The 18,307-nt window shown below is 44.5% G+C and overlaps 1 protein-coding gene across 20 annotated transcripts in view; it reads left to right on the top strand.

The window, feature by feature from the left end:
• Positions 1-18,307, top strand: part of Bcas1 (brain enriched myelin associated protein 1) — an 84,706-nt gene that overhangs the window by 25,980 nt on the left and 40,419 nt on the right. For 10 of the 20 annotated variants that reach the window (XM_076571263.1, XM_076571258.1, XM_076571253.1 and 7 more), the window contains exons 5-7: positions 14,333-14,488; positions 15,129-15,173; positions 17,835-17,969. In XM_076571263.1, coding sequence (XP_076427378.1) covers positions 14,333-14,488; positions 15,129-15,173; positions 17,835-17,969 — 336 coding nt within the window. The remainder of the gene's footprint in view (positions 1-14,332; positions 14,489-15,128; positions 15,174-17,834; positions 17,970-18,307) is intronic. The other 10 variants (XM_076571254.1, XM_076571270.1, XM_076571265.1 and 7 more) reach the window with 2 other exon arrangements.

The following is an 18,307-nucleotide window of genomic DNA, read 5'->3' as shown; positions in this document are numbered from 1 at the left end:
AAAAGATAAATTATAGACCTGAAAGTCTGACTGAGCGGTGATTCACACAGACCAACTGGTTGGCAGGGATGCGATTTGTACCCCCCCTCTCTCCCCAACTGAACCGGGCTTCTAAGATAAACATTTAATAGATTTCATCGCACGTGCACAAAAAATGATCCTATAATGGAAATCTGGCCTTACTGGTTATAAAAGAAAACACTGCGTTTTTGTTCCCTCATGGTCCTTCCAGGGGCATCTTTGTGGTACGGGGTGGGTGCATGGATGAGTGATGGGTGCCAGAGATGGTTCCTTAAGATTTAAAAATGCTTCTTTTTGCTTATAAATGTATTCAAGTTCTGCACTGACTGTTTGAACACGAACCTTGTACAAGAGAAGGGTGGTTGGCTCTCCTCGTCCTAGCTCCTCTTCTAATAAGTCCCTCCCCCCCACTAAGCTTTTTATTACATTTATTTATTCTGTGAACGAGCATGCACGTAGGTGAGAAGACAAACCGTGGCAATCGATTTTCTCTTTCCATCATGTGGGTCCCTGAGTTCAATCCCTGGTCTTCAGGTTTGGCCGCAAGCTCCTTTACTTGCTGAGCCGTCTCGACAACCCTCGCAGATTTTCTTAAGGGATGACAAGACTGAAGCCTTGGGTCACTCAGGCCAACGTATCTGAAGAGCCAGCTTGCTGTTTTCGCTTCCTGCTCTCCTGTTTCCTGGCAATGCACTCAGAGATGCTCACCAAGTGAAAAGACTAACTCTAAAAACAAGAATGTGAACCGGATGTGATGGTACATGTCTGTAATCCTAGTGCTTGAGAGGCAGAGGCAGGATAATCAGATGTTCAGGGTTATCCTCTGCTACATCGTGAGCAGGAAACCAGCTTTGACTGCAGGAGATCTGTCTCAAAAAACAAAACAAACAAAACAGCAAATGAACAATCAGTTCCAGAGTGGCACACTATGGATACATGGGGTTAGGAAATAGAGAAGAGAGGGACGATAAAAATGGATGGGAGGACAATTTGGAAAGCATTCTCGAAGAAGACAAGGAAAAGTGAGTGTGTGTGTGTGTGTGTGTGTGTGTGTGTGTGTGTGTGTGTGTGTGTTTTCTTTCTTTGCACAACACCAAGCAGTACTTAGAAATCTACTGCCATATTTCAGCAGCACTAAAAGCACTTCTCTCTGATAATTGTGACTGCAATTATCAGTCTAGAGAAATGCATGTGACAGAGATGCTTCCTGTGATCCCTCATTGCCTGCTCCCCTGTCCTCATGGATGTCCACTCCTTGCCAGCAGCAAACTCACATTCCATTCCTGTGTCCATGTGCACAACCCCACCGTAATTACTGATGCCAAAAACAAAAGTCGGAAGCTGGGGATGTAGCTCATCTGGTAAAGTGTTTACCTAGTGTGCCTGAGAGCCCGGGGTCCAGTCCCAGCATGGCACAAACTAGGCATGGTGGCACACTCCTGTAACCCCAGCATCAGGAAGATGGAAGGCAGGAGGATCAGAAATTCAGTCATCCTCAGCATTGAATCCAGCCTGGGCTACACCAACCAGACTTTGTCTCAAAGCAAAAACACAAGCAAGAACATCCCATGGAGCTAAAAATCTCTGTTCACCTGCCTGAGCTGATGGGAATCAAGCTGATAAACTCCTAGCCTTCTGGTCAAGGAGAAGAGACAGGGAGCCAGAGGAGGAAAGGAAGGAAGGAAGGAAGGAAGGAAGGAAGGAAGGAAGGGAGGGAGGGAGGGAGGGAGGGAGGGAGGGAGGGAGGAAGGGAGGAAGGAAGGAAGGAAGGAAGGAAGGAAGGAAGGAAGGAAGGAAGGGAGGGAGGGGACTCTTGCCTACAGGAAGCAAGGGGGAACCAATGGCCTTCTTTGGTATTCTTTCTACCCTCCACCCCAGTCACAAACAACCAGCATGGTTAATGTGAGAATTGCACTCCCCAGTGAGCCCATGGCTTCTTTGGGTGGTGTAAATCCAGTGTCTGGAGCCCTTGAGAGACTTCTCTTGGGAGACACAACAAGCTTACGCACACTAAGGTTTGTCTGCAGAGGAGCAAAGACAGGCGGCCGTTTTCTGTGTGGTCTCAGTTACTCGGCTCAGTTAGAAAAAGCAAATAAAATGGACAGAATTGCTTCTTTCTTCCCCCAAAGAGGAAGGAAGTAGATAAGTAAGAATTCTTAGCTCTCTCTCATAGAACATGGCAGAGGACAGTAGAAACATATATATATATTTATCTTTCTGTTTTACGTGAAAGGGTATTTTGCCTGCTTCGACGTTTTGTGTATCATATGCGTGCAGTGTCCTCAGAGGCCAGAAGAGGGCGTCAGAACCCCTGGAGCTGGAGTTACTGAGGGACCATTTGTGAGCTACTCTGTGGGTGCTACACCCTCCGGAAGAGCCGAAAGTGCTCCTAACTGCTGAGCCATCTCTCCAGCCCTTCGATTTTTATATTTTCAGGTTTATTTTATTTCCATTCAAAGACTAATCATTTCCCAGTTAACTCCATGGATCTCTATGTGGCTTGTTTCAATCCTGGATGGTGACAAGGCAAATTTAAAATATTTTTTCAAGCACACTCACCTTACAAATGACCCACTTTATAGTTAAATATTTGTTGAGACATTTAGCAACATTTTATCCACAAGATTATTTATTTACTTTTTATTTATTGCAGTGCTGGGATGGGACCCAGGGCTTTGTGCATGCTAGACAAACACTCTACCAACTGAGTGCTCAATCCCCAGTACAAGGATTTTATTTTCTTTAATTCTAGGGTCCTTTGCAAGAGAAAAGTTCAGATTTGGGGAAGACCCACTATGTCCTAACTCTTCACCAGCCTTCTCATGCACCAACTCTTCCACAGAGAAAAAGAGAATGAAAAATATTGAAATTATTAACAGTGACTTCTTGTCCATAATGGTTCAATGAACATAGTTTTCCAATTCGTTCATTCCTCTATATTTTCTATTATTTTTAGGTTGGTTGTTTTTAATTTGGGGAGGAGGATTGAGACAGGGTTTTGTAATATAGACTAAATTGGCCCCAAACTCGAAGCAATCCTCCTGCATCAGCCTCTCAAGTGCTGGGATTACAGGCATCGGTTGCCAAACCTGGTTTGTCTGTTTCACAAAATGAACCATGCAGTGAATCCCCAAAGAAAAAACACAAAACGAAACCAACACATCCAATATTTCCTCGGTTCGTCCAGTAAGTGGCGCTATGGGGCTGGAACACCCCGAGTCACATTGGCCATCTGGATTCCTCCCTCCCTGGTCTCATGGGCGCCCAGATTTTTCTCTCTCTTCAGTTCCCAAACTCAGCGATCCAGATCTTGTGTGGCAATGCCTCGCTCTGAAACAACGCTGGCTTTTCAAAGAAACCTGTCTCCAGCGCTGTCCGACAGTGGCCGCGTTTGGCGCCCTTTCCTGATGGACATTTCCTAGGTTGCTTCGATTGCGTTCTTTCCCAGGCTCGCCGTGGGCTTAAAACATGAGAATGCGTTTTTATTAGTCAGTGTGAATCGGAGTAGGAATCGTGAGAGAAATAAAAGCAACTTTTCCCTACATTGATAATACATTTTTTATTTTCCTCAGTAACTGTGAACTTTGTGGTTTTAAAAAAAAGCATATATTGTGTTTGGAATAATCACAATTCGCTAATGGAGCCACACAAAATACTTTTAGTATCTTCTTCCCAGTCGCTAACTTACTTCCTTTTTAGGCAAATTAGCGACTAGTTAGTTGTAGCTCTGAGAATGAACCAACCATCTTTCTCCTCCTGAATCTAACTAATGACTCCATGTAGGTGCCTCTGCTCCAGGAAGAAGGAAAATGAGGCGAGAGACACGGGTTCCCTGGCAGATGACACCCGCGGTGCTGTCCTGGCATCCCAGGGGAGAGGAAAACCGCGTCCCTCGTCCCTCGCTTTCCTTTGATCCCAGGCAGCACCGGCTCCAATTTCTAAGGGATGGAAACCATGGACAGGAGCCGAGGACCCTCCGGCACTTCCCTCCTCCTTCCTTCAGAGCTCTGTGCTTTCAGTCCTGGTTCTTGGGGTAAAGGTTTACAATGAAGTCAACTCTAGCCAAGCTTTGAGCCGCCTTGGTCCTGTTCCCAAGACCCTGCTGTGGAGGAAGCGAGGCACTTCTCTGGGAAGCAAGGCAGGCATCACATCCCTGCTTCCTCCCTGAAACTCCAACCAACACAGTAATGCGCTCTCCTGGCTTAAAACAAGAAATTACAATCCATACATTTGCCTATCATGTCACTGACTAAATAACATTTGTATTTTAATGTATCTATCATTTCTTCGGACAAAAATAAAATCTGAATTCTTAATTTCTTCCCTCTTCCAGAAATGGTAATATAGTATACCCACTATCTGTTCCATGCTTTTTAATCAGTTTATATTTTCTGCACATCAAGAGCTTCCTATGCTGAAGAAGTAGTCTACCGAACAGATAGACATGCCAGGATATACTGAGCCATGGCCTGTTCGTGATCTTGGCCTGTCTCCCAACTTCTTCTGTCAACCTTCTGATCGCAAAGACCTTTTTCCTCTGTCAGTTAACCTGTGTGCTGTTAGGTTTAGAACAAACTCTTAGAAATGGAATTGCTAGCACGCCTTTAATCCCAGCACTCGGGAGGCAGAGCCAGGCGGATCTCTGTGAGTTCGAGGGCAGCCTGGGCTACCAAGTGAGCTCCAGGAAAGGCGCAAAACTACACAGAGAAACCCTGTCTCGAAAAACCAAAAAAAAAAAAAAAAAAAAAAAAAAAAAAAAGAAAAGAAAAGAAAAGAAATGGAATTGCTAAGCAATTTTTTTTAGTATCTGGTAAGAACTTAACAAAAATTGCCAGGTATTTACCAAAAATCTCTCATGCTTGCCTTCTATCCAGACTGAATTAGTTTATAGTCTATCGGCAATGCCTGGGCACCTGTTAGCACAGCCTGCCCGATGAAGGCTTTTACAAACATTTGGATTCTTTACTTTCTGCTCGTTCACTTCGTGATTTCTAGGTTTCATGTCATAGACACAAAAACCTTTAAGTCTAGAACTGCACGATTTCCCTCGTGTTTTCTTCCAGTGTCTTTACCCATTTGGATTATTCCCCTGAGCTGCGGTGGGGCTATGACACCAAGTCAAATGGTACCCCCGCCACCTCACCCCAGCTCCCGCCAGCCACCCCACCCCGGTTGACTGTTGTTTGTCCCTACACTTCTCATCAAGATGTCTTCTTGAGCTCATGGGTTTGCAGTGTCATTCATGTCTGGATTAGAGTCCATACATCTTTAGGTAAAATTGCTTGCATGGCTTTAGAAACATGGGACCATATCCAGCATGAAGAATGATGGGGGTGGGGCAGTAGACTTAGGACCGGATCTGTTGCTGAGAGGATATTTGAGCGAACCTGGACTCCCCACTCCAGATGAACGATCCGATTGAAGGCAGTGTGGTCCTACAAACCTTTCACTCTGGAACTACATAGGTCAGGGTTCAATCCCAACTCTGCTCTTTGATCATAGGCAAGTATTCATTCTTTTCATACAGCAATTTCTTCATCTGCAAAATTGGAATTGGAAATAGAGCATCCTTCATCAATCCTCATGAGAACTAGTGTGGCATCGAACTGGACCAGTGTGTTTGGTTACTACTAGAATGAGAGTGGGCATTGGTCCTCCTCTTTACACATTCCTCAGTAAAATCTGTGGCTACAGAATATCCATCATATGGCTGTAGTCTAATTTCACATGTTAATACCACGTGCTAATTCATTTGATTTTCCAGTACTCATCAACACCACATGCTAATTCATTTGCTTTTCCGGGACTCATCGGATTCTGCAGGGGTTCTTAATCACACCTCTCCCACTACCCCACAAGCTTCTTTCTCTTCTGACTCTTGAAAGCAATTTCACAGGCAGTGGAAGGATTAGACAGAGAAATTCTCAAACTTAGTACTACCCACAGTGGCATCTTACAAGTTGACAGTGTAGTGTCACAGTCAGGTGTTGGCATTGATGCAGACACAGAGGAGATTCCCATCTCCAAGATCTACATCCATCCCGCCTCCTCCTCCAACTCTCAAGACAACAGGCTAGACTGGAACTATTAAGTAGCTCAGACTGACTTCAAATCGCAAACCTCTTGCCTCAGCCTCTGTTGGGCTGGGATTGCTGGCCTGTGCCTCAGGTCCCCTCCATTCCTCACTCCTCGCAATTGCTAATCAAAGTGTTCTCCATTCCTGTTGATTCCCCACCTCAAGGCTGTCATATCAGCAGAGTCATATACTTTGAGTATTTTTTGACGAGCATTTTCCCTCAACGGACTTTGCTATGGATAGATCCAGCCCATCGCCTGTGTCAATACATACTGCCCTTTCCTTCCTGTTTCATTGCTGAGGAATGTCCCGTGCTGTGGATTTATCGGCTTGCTTAACTATTTTTAAAAATTGTTTAATCATTGGATCTCCCCCCCCCCCCGTTTGGAGTGGTTATTAATAAAGAGATGATGGACATTAACATATGGGGTTTTGTGAATAGAGGATTTGTTTCTCCAGAAGGAAAGACCAGAAGTATAGCTGATACCACCCTCAAGCTGGGTCAGAGAAGCAGAGATCCACAGTTGATCGAGGTGCTGAGAGCAACTGCCTTAACCCTAATGCGACATGTATATCCCTACCACCCCAAGCCACAGAGAACACCGAAGACGGGGAACAGAGAGAATGGAAGAGCTGGGCATGGCAGGAGAGCTGTGGAATGCTGTGTTCTGGACATGGCATGACTGTCACCCTCATAAACTTGCTGAAGCTGTGGTTACCTGCAGCAGACCCTCAGGACATCAGGCCGACGCCATCAGTGAACATCCCAGGTGACACTAAGTGGATTACAAAATAAAAGAGAGGGCATGAAGGTGGAAGGGGCCTGTACTGGGGGTCTGGGGTGAATGAGGGCCTGGGGATGGACATATTCAAAATACATTGTATGGATGTATGAAACTGTCAGAGAGTAAATAAAATGATATTTTAAAAGTACATTCATGTATGTGTATGTGTGTGTTTACACTCATGTATGTGGAGGTCAGAGGACACCTTGTGGGAGTCATTTCTCTCCTACCATGTGGGTCTCAGGGATTGAACTCAAGTCTTTGGGCATAGCAGCAGGTGCTTTTACCTGATGAAGCATCTCTGTTTGTTTGACTTATATTTTTATTCTACGTATATGACCAGAAGAGGGCATCAAATTGCCTGGAACTGGAGTTAAAGATGGTTGTGGCCCATCATGTGGGTGCTGGGAACTAAATCCAGGTCTTCTGGAAAAGCAGCCAGAGCTCTTAACCACGCTGAGTTCCTTACATATTCTAGGTATTTCATAGGACAAAACTGTGATAGTGTTTGTGTAGTTTGAATAAGAATGCTCCCCATAGATGCATGCATTTGAAATCTTGGTCGCCAGGGAGTGGAACTCTTTGAAAGGATTATAAAGATTAGGAGGTGTGACCTTGTTGGAATAGGTGTGGCCTTGTTGGAGGAAGTGTGTCACTGGGGGTGGGTGCTATGGAATATTACTTTAACTATGTAAAGATGTGTTACATTTGTTTATGCTGCATTTGTTTAACTATGTACAGATGTATTACATTTGTTTTACCTTGCCTGCCCAAGGCACCTGATTGGACTAATAAAAAACTGAATGGCCAATAACTAGGCAGTAGAAGATAAGCAGGGTTGGGGGCAGAGAGAATAAGTATGTGGAGGAATCTAGGCTGGAGAAGAGAGAGGAGAGAGAGAAGCAGGGAGAAAAAGAGGGAGATGCCTGGGGCCAGCCAAGCAGCCACCAGACAGACAGACAGACACAGAGGAAGCAGTGAAAGTAAGACAGAGAGAGAGAGAGAGAGAGAGAGAGAGAGAGAGAGAGAGAGAGAAGGAAAGGAAGGAAGGGAGGGAGGGAGGGAGGGAGGGAGAAAGAGAGAGAAAGAAAGAAAGAAAGAAAAAAGAAAGAAGGAAGGAAGGAAGGAAGAAAGAAAGAAAGAAAGAAAGAAAGAAAGAAAGAAAGAAAGAAAGAAAGAAAGAAAGAAAGAAAGAAAGAAAGAAAGAAAGAAAGGTCCCGAGGCAAAATGTAGATGAAGAGAAACAGATTAATTTGAGTTATAAGAGCTAGTGGGGCGAGCCTAAGCTAAGGCAAAGCATTCGTAATTTATAATAAGTCTCAGTGTCATGATTTGGGAGCCAGTTGGTGGCCCAAAAGAAAAAGCCTGCTACAGGTGGGCTTTAAGGTTTCAAAAGCCCAGGCTAGGCCCAGTCAGCCTCTCTCCTTCTGCTGCCTATGGATCAGGATATAGAACTCTCAGCTACTTTTCCAGCACTAGGTCTGTCTGCATGCTGTGATGTTTCCCACCATGATGATAATGGACTGACCTCAGAAACAGTAAGCAAGCCCCAGTGAATGCTTTCTTTTGTAAAAGTTGACTTGGTCATGTGTCTCTGCACAGCAATAGAAACCCTAGCTAAGACAGTGTTGTTAACATAACGAAAGTTAGAACCCCTTGGGAGATAGCCTCTGGGCATGCCTGATTGGAATTACCGTCATTATGTTAGGTGAGGTGGGAAGACCTACCCAGTGTGGGTGACACCATTCCCTAGGCAGGTGAGCCAGGTGAGCCCCAGTGTGTATGCATTCATTGCTTTCTTCTTCCAACTTCATATTTAATGGAAGCAGATGCTTCAGACTCCTGGTGCCTTGGCTGCCCTGCCATGTGGACTATGACCAGGAACTGTCCCCTAAAAGAAGCCCTGTCTCCCTTCAGTTGCTCTAGTTATACAGAGTGTTTTTATTACAGCTACAGGAAAAGATACTAAGGTGAGCTCCTTTAATTTTGGTGAAGCCTAAGGTATAGGCTGTGATTTTGGAAACTAGTCAGCACACTCCTTAATGCAACAAATGATGCGGGTCTTACTTGGATCAAATTTGTTCATTCATCCATTCTTTTTGAGCATCTGCGATGGGCACAAGTCCAGGTTTAAGTGATGGACACTGGAGAAAAAGAACAAAGCCTCCCATTCTAGGGGGGGAAAGAGAAACAAAGAAGTGAATGGGTGATATTTTTAATACAACGAGGGATTTCTCCTTCTCCTTGCTCTTGCTTGGTGCCTAGGCTGGAAAATTCTCCATCCTGTGTATCGCAGGGTATGCTTGGCAGTATTCCCGGTGTCTGCCTACCAGATGTCAGTGGGACCCTCATGAAAATCAAAACGATCTCCAGAAATCACGACTCCAAGTCCCTGGTGGGAGGAGGAAGGCCCAGTGTTAGAGTGAAATGCCCTAGAAAAATAAGGCAATTAGAACAGGGTGTACTGGATAAGTTGTGGCAGTTGAAAGCAGGGTGGTAGGGGAAGAGTTGCATGAAAATGTAACAGTTGGCAAAGACTTGAAGGAAGTAAGATGGAATATCCCTGGCCTATGTGCAACAACCTGGGACAGGAACCTGCCTGACATGTTCCAGGAATTTCAAAAAGACTGCAATTGAGAAACTTAAGGGGAAAATATTAAAACACAAAAATGGCAGAAGAGAACTGAGAACAGAATGCATGAGGGGCATTTGGGACCCTTCATCACAAGGAGACACAAAACAGTGCTATTGATAACACTTGGTCCCTGCGTGGCCTCAATCATGAAGAGGCCTCTTGGGCCTCAGTTTCCTCTCCTGTAAAATAGTTTTGACCATTTCTGAGAGACTGAGGTGTTGGGTTTGATGAAGTCCTGATAACTGGGAGACTGTCTACAGGATAAAGTAGTTAAGCTACAGGAGGTGGTTGGAGGATTTCAGAATTGAGTGTATGTTTGTGGACAGGCTTTGTGAAGCTATTGGTTTCTTAGCCTGGGTTTTGTTTACATGGTGTTGAATTTTACTGCTCATCCAACATCAGTTGAGCTGAGTTGATAGTGGTGGACGTCTGTAATGTCAAAGACAGTTGAGTCTTGACATCTGTGTGACTTTGGGCCAGTAACCTCCCCCCGCCCCCCACCCCCGTGTCATTGTCTGAACAACTGCAAATTGTAACATTGTTGCAGAAGATTATCAGAGAGATTAAACAGCAATGCATTTGTTTGTATACAGTGGTTTGTATATTGTAAACCCCAAATGTTTGACAACCTGCGTTGTCCTGGTTTTGTTTCCTGTTACTGTGATAAAACACCCTGAACAAAGCAACTTAAAGGAGAAAGGGTTTGTTTTGCTCACAAAGCCAGGTTACAGCCCATCACTGTAGAGAGGGGAAGTCAGCAGGAACTCAAAGTATCTGGTCTAATTATAGCCATGGTTAAGGGAAAGAAGCAGGGAAGTAAATTAGCGACACCCATGCACCCTAGTGCCCAGCTTGCACTCTCCCTTTTAATACAATCAAGGATTCCATGCCTAGGGAATGGGGCCACTCACAATGGGTAGGCCTTCCACTAACAAGATAATTCACAAAGATGTGAGCACAGGCCAAGCTAATCTAGAAAATCTCTCATTTGACATTTCCTTCCCATGTGACTCTAGATTATGTCCAGTTGGAAATTAAAACTAACCTTGAGGGGCTGGAGAAATAGCTCCGTGTTTAAGAGCACTTGTTTTTCCAGAGGATGAGGGTTCAATTCCCATCTCCCACACGACAGCTCACAGCTGTTTACAACTCCAGTCCCAGGGGATCTGAAATGCTCTTCTGACCTCCCTGGACATCAGGCATGTAGCACACATGTATACATGCAGATGGAACACATAAATAGATCTTTTTTAAAAATTTTTAAAAACCATATTATTTCCATAATGAGTAATGATGTATTATGACTAGCGATCTTATCTGAGTTATAATAGCTCACAACAATCAGAAATCGCTCCATTCCTCTAACTAAAATGCTTTTTTGGTTTAAGACATTCAGACCACATCAGTTTGTCCTGGGTTTCCAGGAACTACCAAAAGAAGAGGGCCAAAATCTGATCGAGGAGCAAGGTGTCGTATTCCCCTCCACTGTTAGAGGAAGTGATCAAAATAGGTAGAAGTGCGGAGTCTCCTGTGGGCTCCTGGAAGCTCGCACCCTGGGCAGTGTGGGAAATGTCCTGTAGAAGCAAAAGGGCTCCTCCCATCCCTCCATCCGGGATCTGGCAGCAGTCGGGGAGGGGAGAACAGCTGGAAGTTCACAATGACCTCCAGTCCTTGGGATGAAGGAAGAGACTACACATGGTGTGTGTGTGTGTGTGTGTGTGTGTGTGTGTGTGTGTGTGTGTGTGTGTGTGTGTAAGGAATGGTGACGAAGCAAGACGATGCCTAGGCCAGGAAAGTATGGCGTCAGACTAATCCTATCCTGCTGTGCTGCTGGGAATGATGCTTCCAGCTGTCAGTCCCTGTCCACACCCTCTTCCCCTGCCCACCCTGGGCCCGTTACAGGCATCTCCTGCTCTACTGGCAAACCAGGCAGAAACAGAGTTGCCTGCGTCATCAGAACTGCAGGGAGCCTGCTGTGACCTCCACTGCCTGGCGGGAATATCAGTTTAAAAAATGTGCTTAACTCTTGACCTGTAAATCTCACTTTGGCAATTTGACAAAGGAAATGGAGCAACAGGTGAGGGCTTAAAAATACAAGTGTGGGCTGAGGAGATGGCTCAGAGGCTCTCAGTGCTTTCCACAGGAGCCTAACGACCTGAATTTGTAGCTGGAGTTTTCCTGGTCCTGCCTGGCTCACAGTCAGGACAGATCTCTCTCACCCACCAGTCCCACAGCCGCTCAGACCCAACCAAGTAAACACAGAGACTTACATTGCTTACAAATTGTATGGCCGCAGCAGGCTTCTTGCTATCTAGTTCTTCTATCTTAAATTAACCCATTTCTATTAATCTATACCTTGCCATGTGGCTCATGGCTCACTGGCATCTTCACATGTTGCTTGTCATGGCGGCGGCTGGCAGCATCTCCTTTCAGCCTTCCTGTTCCCACAATTCTCTTCACTGCTTGTCCTGCCTATACTTTTTGCATGGCTACTGGTCAATCAGCATTTTACTTATACAGAGCAATATCCACAGCACGAATTCAATTCAGGATCCATGTAAAAGCTGAATTTTATAACCTCACATTCTATGAGAAGTAAGAGGGGAGGCCAAGAGAAGTGTTCAGAATTCCTGGGCCAGCTAGCCTGGGTTATGCAGCCACAGTAACAAGGGAGGCTCTGCCTCAAAGGCAAGGTGGAATGTGAGGACCAACTCCTGAGAGTTGACCTCTGACCTCCACATGCACACCAACATGCACAAGCACACTCACACCCATAACCACACCCCACACACACTCAAAAGCAAAACTGTGAGATCTTATAATATACAAAATATAAAACCACAAACACAATAATTACCCATAACTAAGAATACTAGACAATAAATAAGTACATTGGAAAAACAGAATAAATATCATGGGAGGTACTCCAAATGGCAGGGTCTAGCTGCTTGGTTATGGGAGCCAGCTCTGTCCTCTGCTTATGCAAGAAAAGCAAGTTAAGACAGATGTCCTCGTCTCACTTGTATAAAGTTTTCAAAAAAGATTTATTTATTTATATGTGTGTATATGATGCTGTGTGAGTTTATGTATATTACATGCATGCCAGTGCCCACAGAAAGTGGCACTATTAGGAGGTGTGGCCTTATCACACTAGGTGTGGTCTTATTGGAGGAAGTGTGTAACTGTGGAGGCGGGCTTTAAGGTCTCATATATGCTCAAGATGCCACCTAGTGTCTCAGACCACTTCCTGTTGCCTGCACAAGATGTAGAACTCTCAGCTACCTCTCCAGCACCCTATCTACCTGCATGCCACCATGTCCCACCATGATGATAATGGAATGAACCTCTGAACTGTAAGCCAGGCTCCACAACCAAGTGTTTTCCTTTATTAGAGGTGCTGTGGTCATGGTGTCTCTTCACAGCAATGGAAACCCTAACTAAGACACTTCCCTTGATACGTAAGAAACAGCATGGGGCAAAAAAAAAAAAAAAAAAAAAAATACAGCCTCTGTCATTGTGGAGATGATGGTCTGTGGGCCTGTAAGGACAAAGACTGAAATGGAGGAAGTTAGGGAAGATATTGGGTCATTAAAGGTAGAAAGGGCAGAGATGTGGGAGGAGAGCTTGAGCTGGAGTTTTAGGGACGGCCCTTGGAAGAGGCAACACTTAGGACTCGGGGGGGGGTGGGGGCTGGAGAGATGGCCAAGATCTCAACGGCTCATACTGCTCTTGGAGCAGAGCCCAGTTAGACTGCTAGCAGTCCACAGCAGGAAGTTCACAATCACCTGTAACTCCAGCTCCAGATGATCTGACATATCTGACATCCTCTTCTGACCTCCATGGGCATCACACTCACATACACATATTCACACACACACACACACACACACACACACACACACACACAACTAATTTGTAAAACATCCTAAAAGAAGATGTGGAGGATGAATGAAAATTACCTACTGGCACCCAGTGGGGCAAAAGACTCTAGAGGCATGGAATAGGAAATAATTTGTAGTGTGGTATGTTTGAGAAACTCAAAGAAATCAGGCCAGAAAGAACAGAGAGAGAGGAATCAGGGAGAGTCACACTGAGAATGACACTGAGGAGGCCATGTCAGAGTTGGGCCTGACTCCAAAGCCAGAAGAGGGCACAGGAGGCTGGTCAGACGTGAAGCATAAATCTGTGCAGTGAGTGGGGCTGCTAGGACACAGGTCCACAGGACAAGAGTCGTGACTGTCATGGAGTGATGACAGTGTCTTGTCTCAGCGTCATGGTAAAAATGGGACAAGGAAAGAAATCAGTTCCCAAATCCCATCCCAGGTACCAGCAAACTCCCAGACCCCAAAGCAGAGTAGTTATCGGGAAACGACTTGTTGTTGTTATTGTTGTTGATATGATTTGGCTCTGGGATTGTGGGAAATCCCACAGGTCCATCTCTACCCCAACATACAGATCGACATACAGATCATCACACACAGAGACCATAAGGATGGAAAACCTTGGCTTCTCTGACACCCTCCTTGCAGACTCCGAGAGAAAAGGGGTTTTGTTTGGGATGTAATGTGCACTGCTCAGTTTGTTACCTTCTGGCCCCAAACAATATCCCTCCTACCAAGTGCGATGAATGTGTTAGCGAGAGGGGGAGGGAAGAGAGAGGACTCTCATAAACTCCCGATTGTCCTGCCTGGCCGTGGGCAGAAGAGCTATGGCTGGAATTAGGGGATAAGGAAGAGAGGGGTGTGGAATAAAAGGGAGACTCTGAAAGTCCACATCCAAGGAGCTGCAACTGTGAAAACTCGATTTTGTTCCCAGGACATAGTCGACAGCGAGGGGAGAGGACAAGAAATTGACACTCTGAGTTATTCTGTCCCTGGGGATCCAGAGGTGCTGGGGACCAAGAAGGAGGACCCCCAGGAGGTAGATACCACAGAGAATAGTAACTCCATCATGAGCTTCTTCAAGACCCTCGTAAGTAGTGTTCTCTACTTTCCTTCCTTATTGTCATTGTCCTGGTGTCTAATTCTAAGAATCAAGGATACTTGAATGTCATGATATGTATTATCATCAGGCTCATGTAAATGTTCCTTCTAAGGAAACTGTGTTCCTATGTCCTTCAGTGTCAAAGCTTTAGGGCTGGAAGCCATAATAACAGCACTGAGGGTGGGGGGACGGTGCATCATAACTGTGGGTTTTGAGCTGTGGTGTGATGGAATCTATTAGTAACTGGTCTCAAGTGTGTTTAGGTTGTTTGCCAATATCAGTCTGACTTCAACAAGTAAAATGAAAAAAAAAAAAACCAAGATGTTGGTTTCAATAGAATTGAGGGGACACCTAATGGCCTTCTGGGAGGTGATTTTTTAATGTGATTCAACTCTTGGTGGATGTGTAAGATCTAATACATTTCAGAATAAAATATTGATTTTGTAAACTGTTTATTACCTAGAGGTGCTCATGTTAGAGACACGACCTAATAGAGTTAGGCCAAAGGTGCTTTTTATTTCTCAATTTTTGGGGTGATAAACTAGAATACCCTGAAGACTTGTTTTTATGAAACACAAGTCACCCTCTAGAGCTGGTTTTTAACACTTGCATTTCTCTCACTTTTCAGGTTTCTCCTAACAAAGCTGAAACAAAAAAGGATCCAGAAGACACGGTAGGTATCCTGAAGTACATATATGTCTGGGTTTATGCAAAGAATCGGGGTTCTATTTGCATATGTGTCTTAGATGATATACATACCATAAATATTATATGTTACATATGCAATATATGAATCTACTTAGAAATTTAATAGTGCTATTAGATTGTCCTTTAAGTATTTGGTTTAGGTTAAGATTGTGGTTTTGTTTGTTTGGATTCTGCAGTGCTTGACATTAGATCCAGGGCCTCTTGCCCGGTTGGCAAACCCTCTACCCACTTAGCCATAATCCCCTGCCCTGGTTAATGGTACTTTAATAAACATTTATTGGCACACTTGAAAGATGATATACTTGCTTTGGCTAAAGAATGTCACAATGTCCAGTTGCTAAATATACAATAGCTACAAATTACTAATAACTACACCATCATCATCTTTTTTCATTGGGCTGAGAAAAGAAAATGAGAGAATTCAGGTTTTCTGTTGGTTGGTTGTTTTTGTGTTTGTTTGTTGTTGTTTTTAAGACTTTCTCTGAAGTGAAAGGCAGAAGCTGTAGCTCTGGGGGTATTAACGTGTTTTCCATTTTCATGGAATTTGAAAAGTAGCTCTCCACTGCAAAGCAGTGTTGAGCTAAAATAGTTGCCATAGTACACCTGCCCAGTGAAAAGCTAGGTAGAGTGTGGGCGCGGCTGAGCCTGAAGGTTTACAGGCTACAAGTGTAGACCATCCCTCTCCAAGTAAACTTGGACTGAAATAACCACCTTTTAATGGATGCTTTTCGTTCCATGTGACAGGACTGGTGGCTTGTAATGGAACACATAGTTTAAATTTCATGGAGACTATGAAACAGTTTAAGCTGGAGAGAGATAAGTGTCCACTGGAAGTGCTTTGACGGGGATGGGGAATCAATAGGTGGCTTAGCCAGCCCATTCATCTGCTGCTTAGGTTTGAAGGAGTTAAGTTGTAGCAGAGGTGGGGAGGGGCACCCTTTATCTTGTCCCAGAGAGGTTGTGTTTGAGCTCCAGGTCATTGAGGTGGTGGCCATATGATCCTAACTTAAAGTCTCCACATCTGTGAAGCTGGACCAGGGTTGAGGGGAAGAGCTGCAATGCCTTGCAAACTGTGGAGCCCCGTTTGAATGTCATTAATCCTATTCCACAATCACGTAGTGGATTAATAGATTCCTCTAGACTTTTCTTCTCCCGTTGAAAAACAGATTCCTGAACATTACTCATTTGCTACAAGGCAGCTAAGGTCAAATTCAGTGAATGGTTGGGTCAAGACGTTTGTTTCTGTGTTTTTCAATTCTTGGAGCCCCATACTCAGCACACTGGGCTGTCAACAGTAGAGGATGTGGGTGGTGTTGGGTGGCTTCCCAAGTGGCCCGATTCACTCTTTCTATTTAGCTGGTCCATGTACCAAGACCCATCCACAGTGCAGAGATGGTTCCCCACTGGACATACCTTATTGATAAAATCTCATTGTCCCATCCAGTGGGCTGAGAAGTCCCCACTGGGAACCAGTATTTCAGATGAGGGATTATAAATACAGACTGTTTGGGATGCCCAGGAAATGGCCTCTCTTATTCTATATTTGTCTTTGGGGCATCTTTTTCTTCTGAAGTTCCCAAAGTGCTTTTGAAAAGTCTGCATCTCTGTTACAATTGACCATGAGTCTTTTATATATATATTTATTTCCTTATTTTTATATATTTATTTTATGCATATGGGTGTTTCATCGACATGTATTTAAATGCGCCACATGCATGCAGTACCCACGGAGGTCAGAAGAGGCCATCTGATTCCCTGGAACGGAAATTATAGGAGGTCGTCAGCTGCCTAGTGGTTGCTGGGAACCGAACCTGGGTCCTCTAGAAGAGCAGTCAGTGCTCTTAACTGTTGAGCCATCTCTTCAACCCTCTGTGTGATTGCTAATGCACTATGTGCTTCATGAAAAACCCTCACAGCATTTGTAACTTGAGTCAACAGTTTGTAGTGATTGTAGCTGAGTTATTTTGATTCTTATCTCCTCCCATTTTGGCTCAATGAATTGATTCACACCAGAAACTTGCTTTGCCTGGGAAACCTGCTCATGTAAAAGTCACTCAAATGTTGTGGGTGATATTATTTCCATGAAGGCTCAAAGGAAATTGGTTTGAGGATGGAAGTCATTTGGTGGTAACATTCAGCCAAGAAAACAAAATCAAGACACAAAACATCTCTTGTCAATGGGTGGTTTATTGGTTTCCTTTCCCAGGTGACATCAGTATTTACATATTTAAAGCTGTTAGTCAAGACTAGTGTTATCTTTTAGGATTTGGTTATGTTTCATTTGATGTTTTAAGTCACAGTTTAAATGGCCTGTCACTGTCTTAAGCAAATAGGGATGAGGAGAGCTGTTTTGGTTGGACTGGGGATGGGGTTCTGAGATGTGTTGATTCGGGTCATTTGCATAGATGACCCTGTTAAACGCCAATGTTTGCCTGAAACTGTGAATATACTGTCTAGTGAATCATTTTTGAGAACTTTAAAAAGTATTCCCATGGTGCTTTGTGGTTGGGAGATGTGAGTGACAGACCAGTAATTAATTGTCACAGTGTCTGAATATACTTTGAAACAGGAAAGTCAAGTGGGTTTGTTTAAAAGCAAATTTCTAAGCTATGCCTGCTGTTGTCAGAAGGCAACCAAGGCAGACAAAGTCTGCGATGGACACGCTGGCCAGAAGACGTTGGAGACGCAGGCCAAGAGCAAGAAGAAACGCCTGGACAGCCCCAGGCTAGGACTCACCTTTAGAAAGTTCTTTAGGCATAAGGTCTGTATCTCCTCATACTAGGAGGAAAAAGGACCCTGCCCTTCACCTCATGCCTAGGATCCAGTGCCTAACAGCTCCAAGTCAGGGAATCCCAAGTCTTGGGTGGCTGCGATCACTAAGGGGGAATTTGAAGATGCTGAGGCCTGAACTTCGGGCGTTTAAGTCCCCACAGCTATAAACATCTCAGCTTGGTTCCTTCCCAGTGGGGACCAGTGTTCTGAAATTCTTACCCAGTGTTTCCCAAACGTCAGTCGTTGGCATACACCTTCACCACTTTACTTAAATATGCTATTAATTGTTTGATTTTTTATACTCAAATTGACTATTCCTACTTAAAT

This window comes from Peromyscus maniculatus, chromosome 4 (assembly GCF_049852395.1).
Source record: "Peromyscus maniculatus bairdii isolate BWxNUB_F1_BW_parent chromosome 4, HU_Pman_BW_mat_3.1, whole genome shotgun sequence".
NCBI classification, from domain to species: Eukaryota; Metazoa; Chordata; class Mammalia; order Rodentia; family Cricetidae; genus Peromyscus; species Peromyscus maniculatus.
Note: the sequence above shows the minus strand (reverse complement) of the source record. Positions and strands in the feature narration are given on the sequence as shown.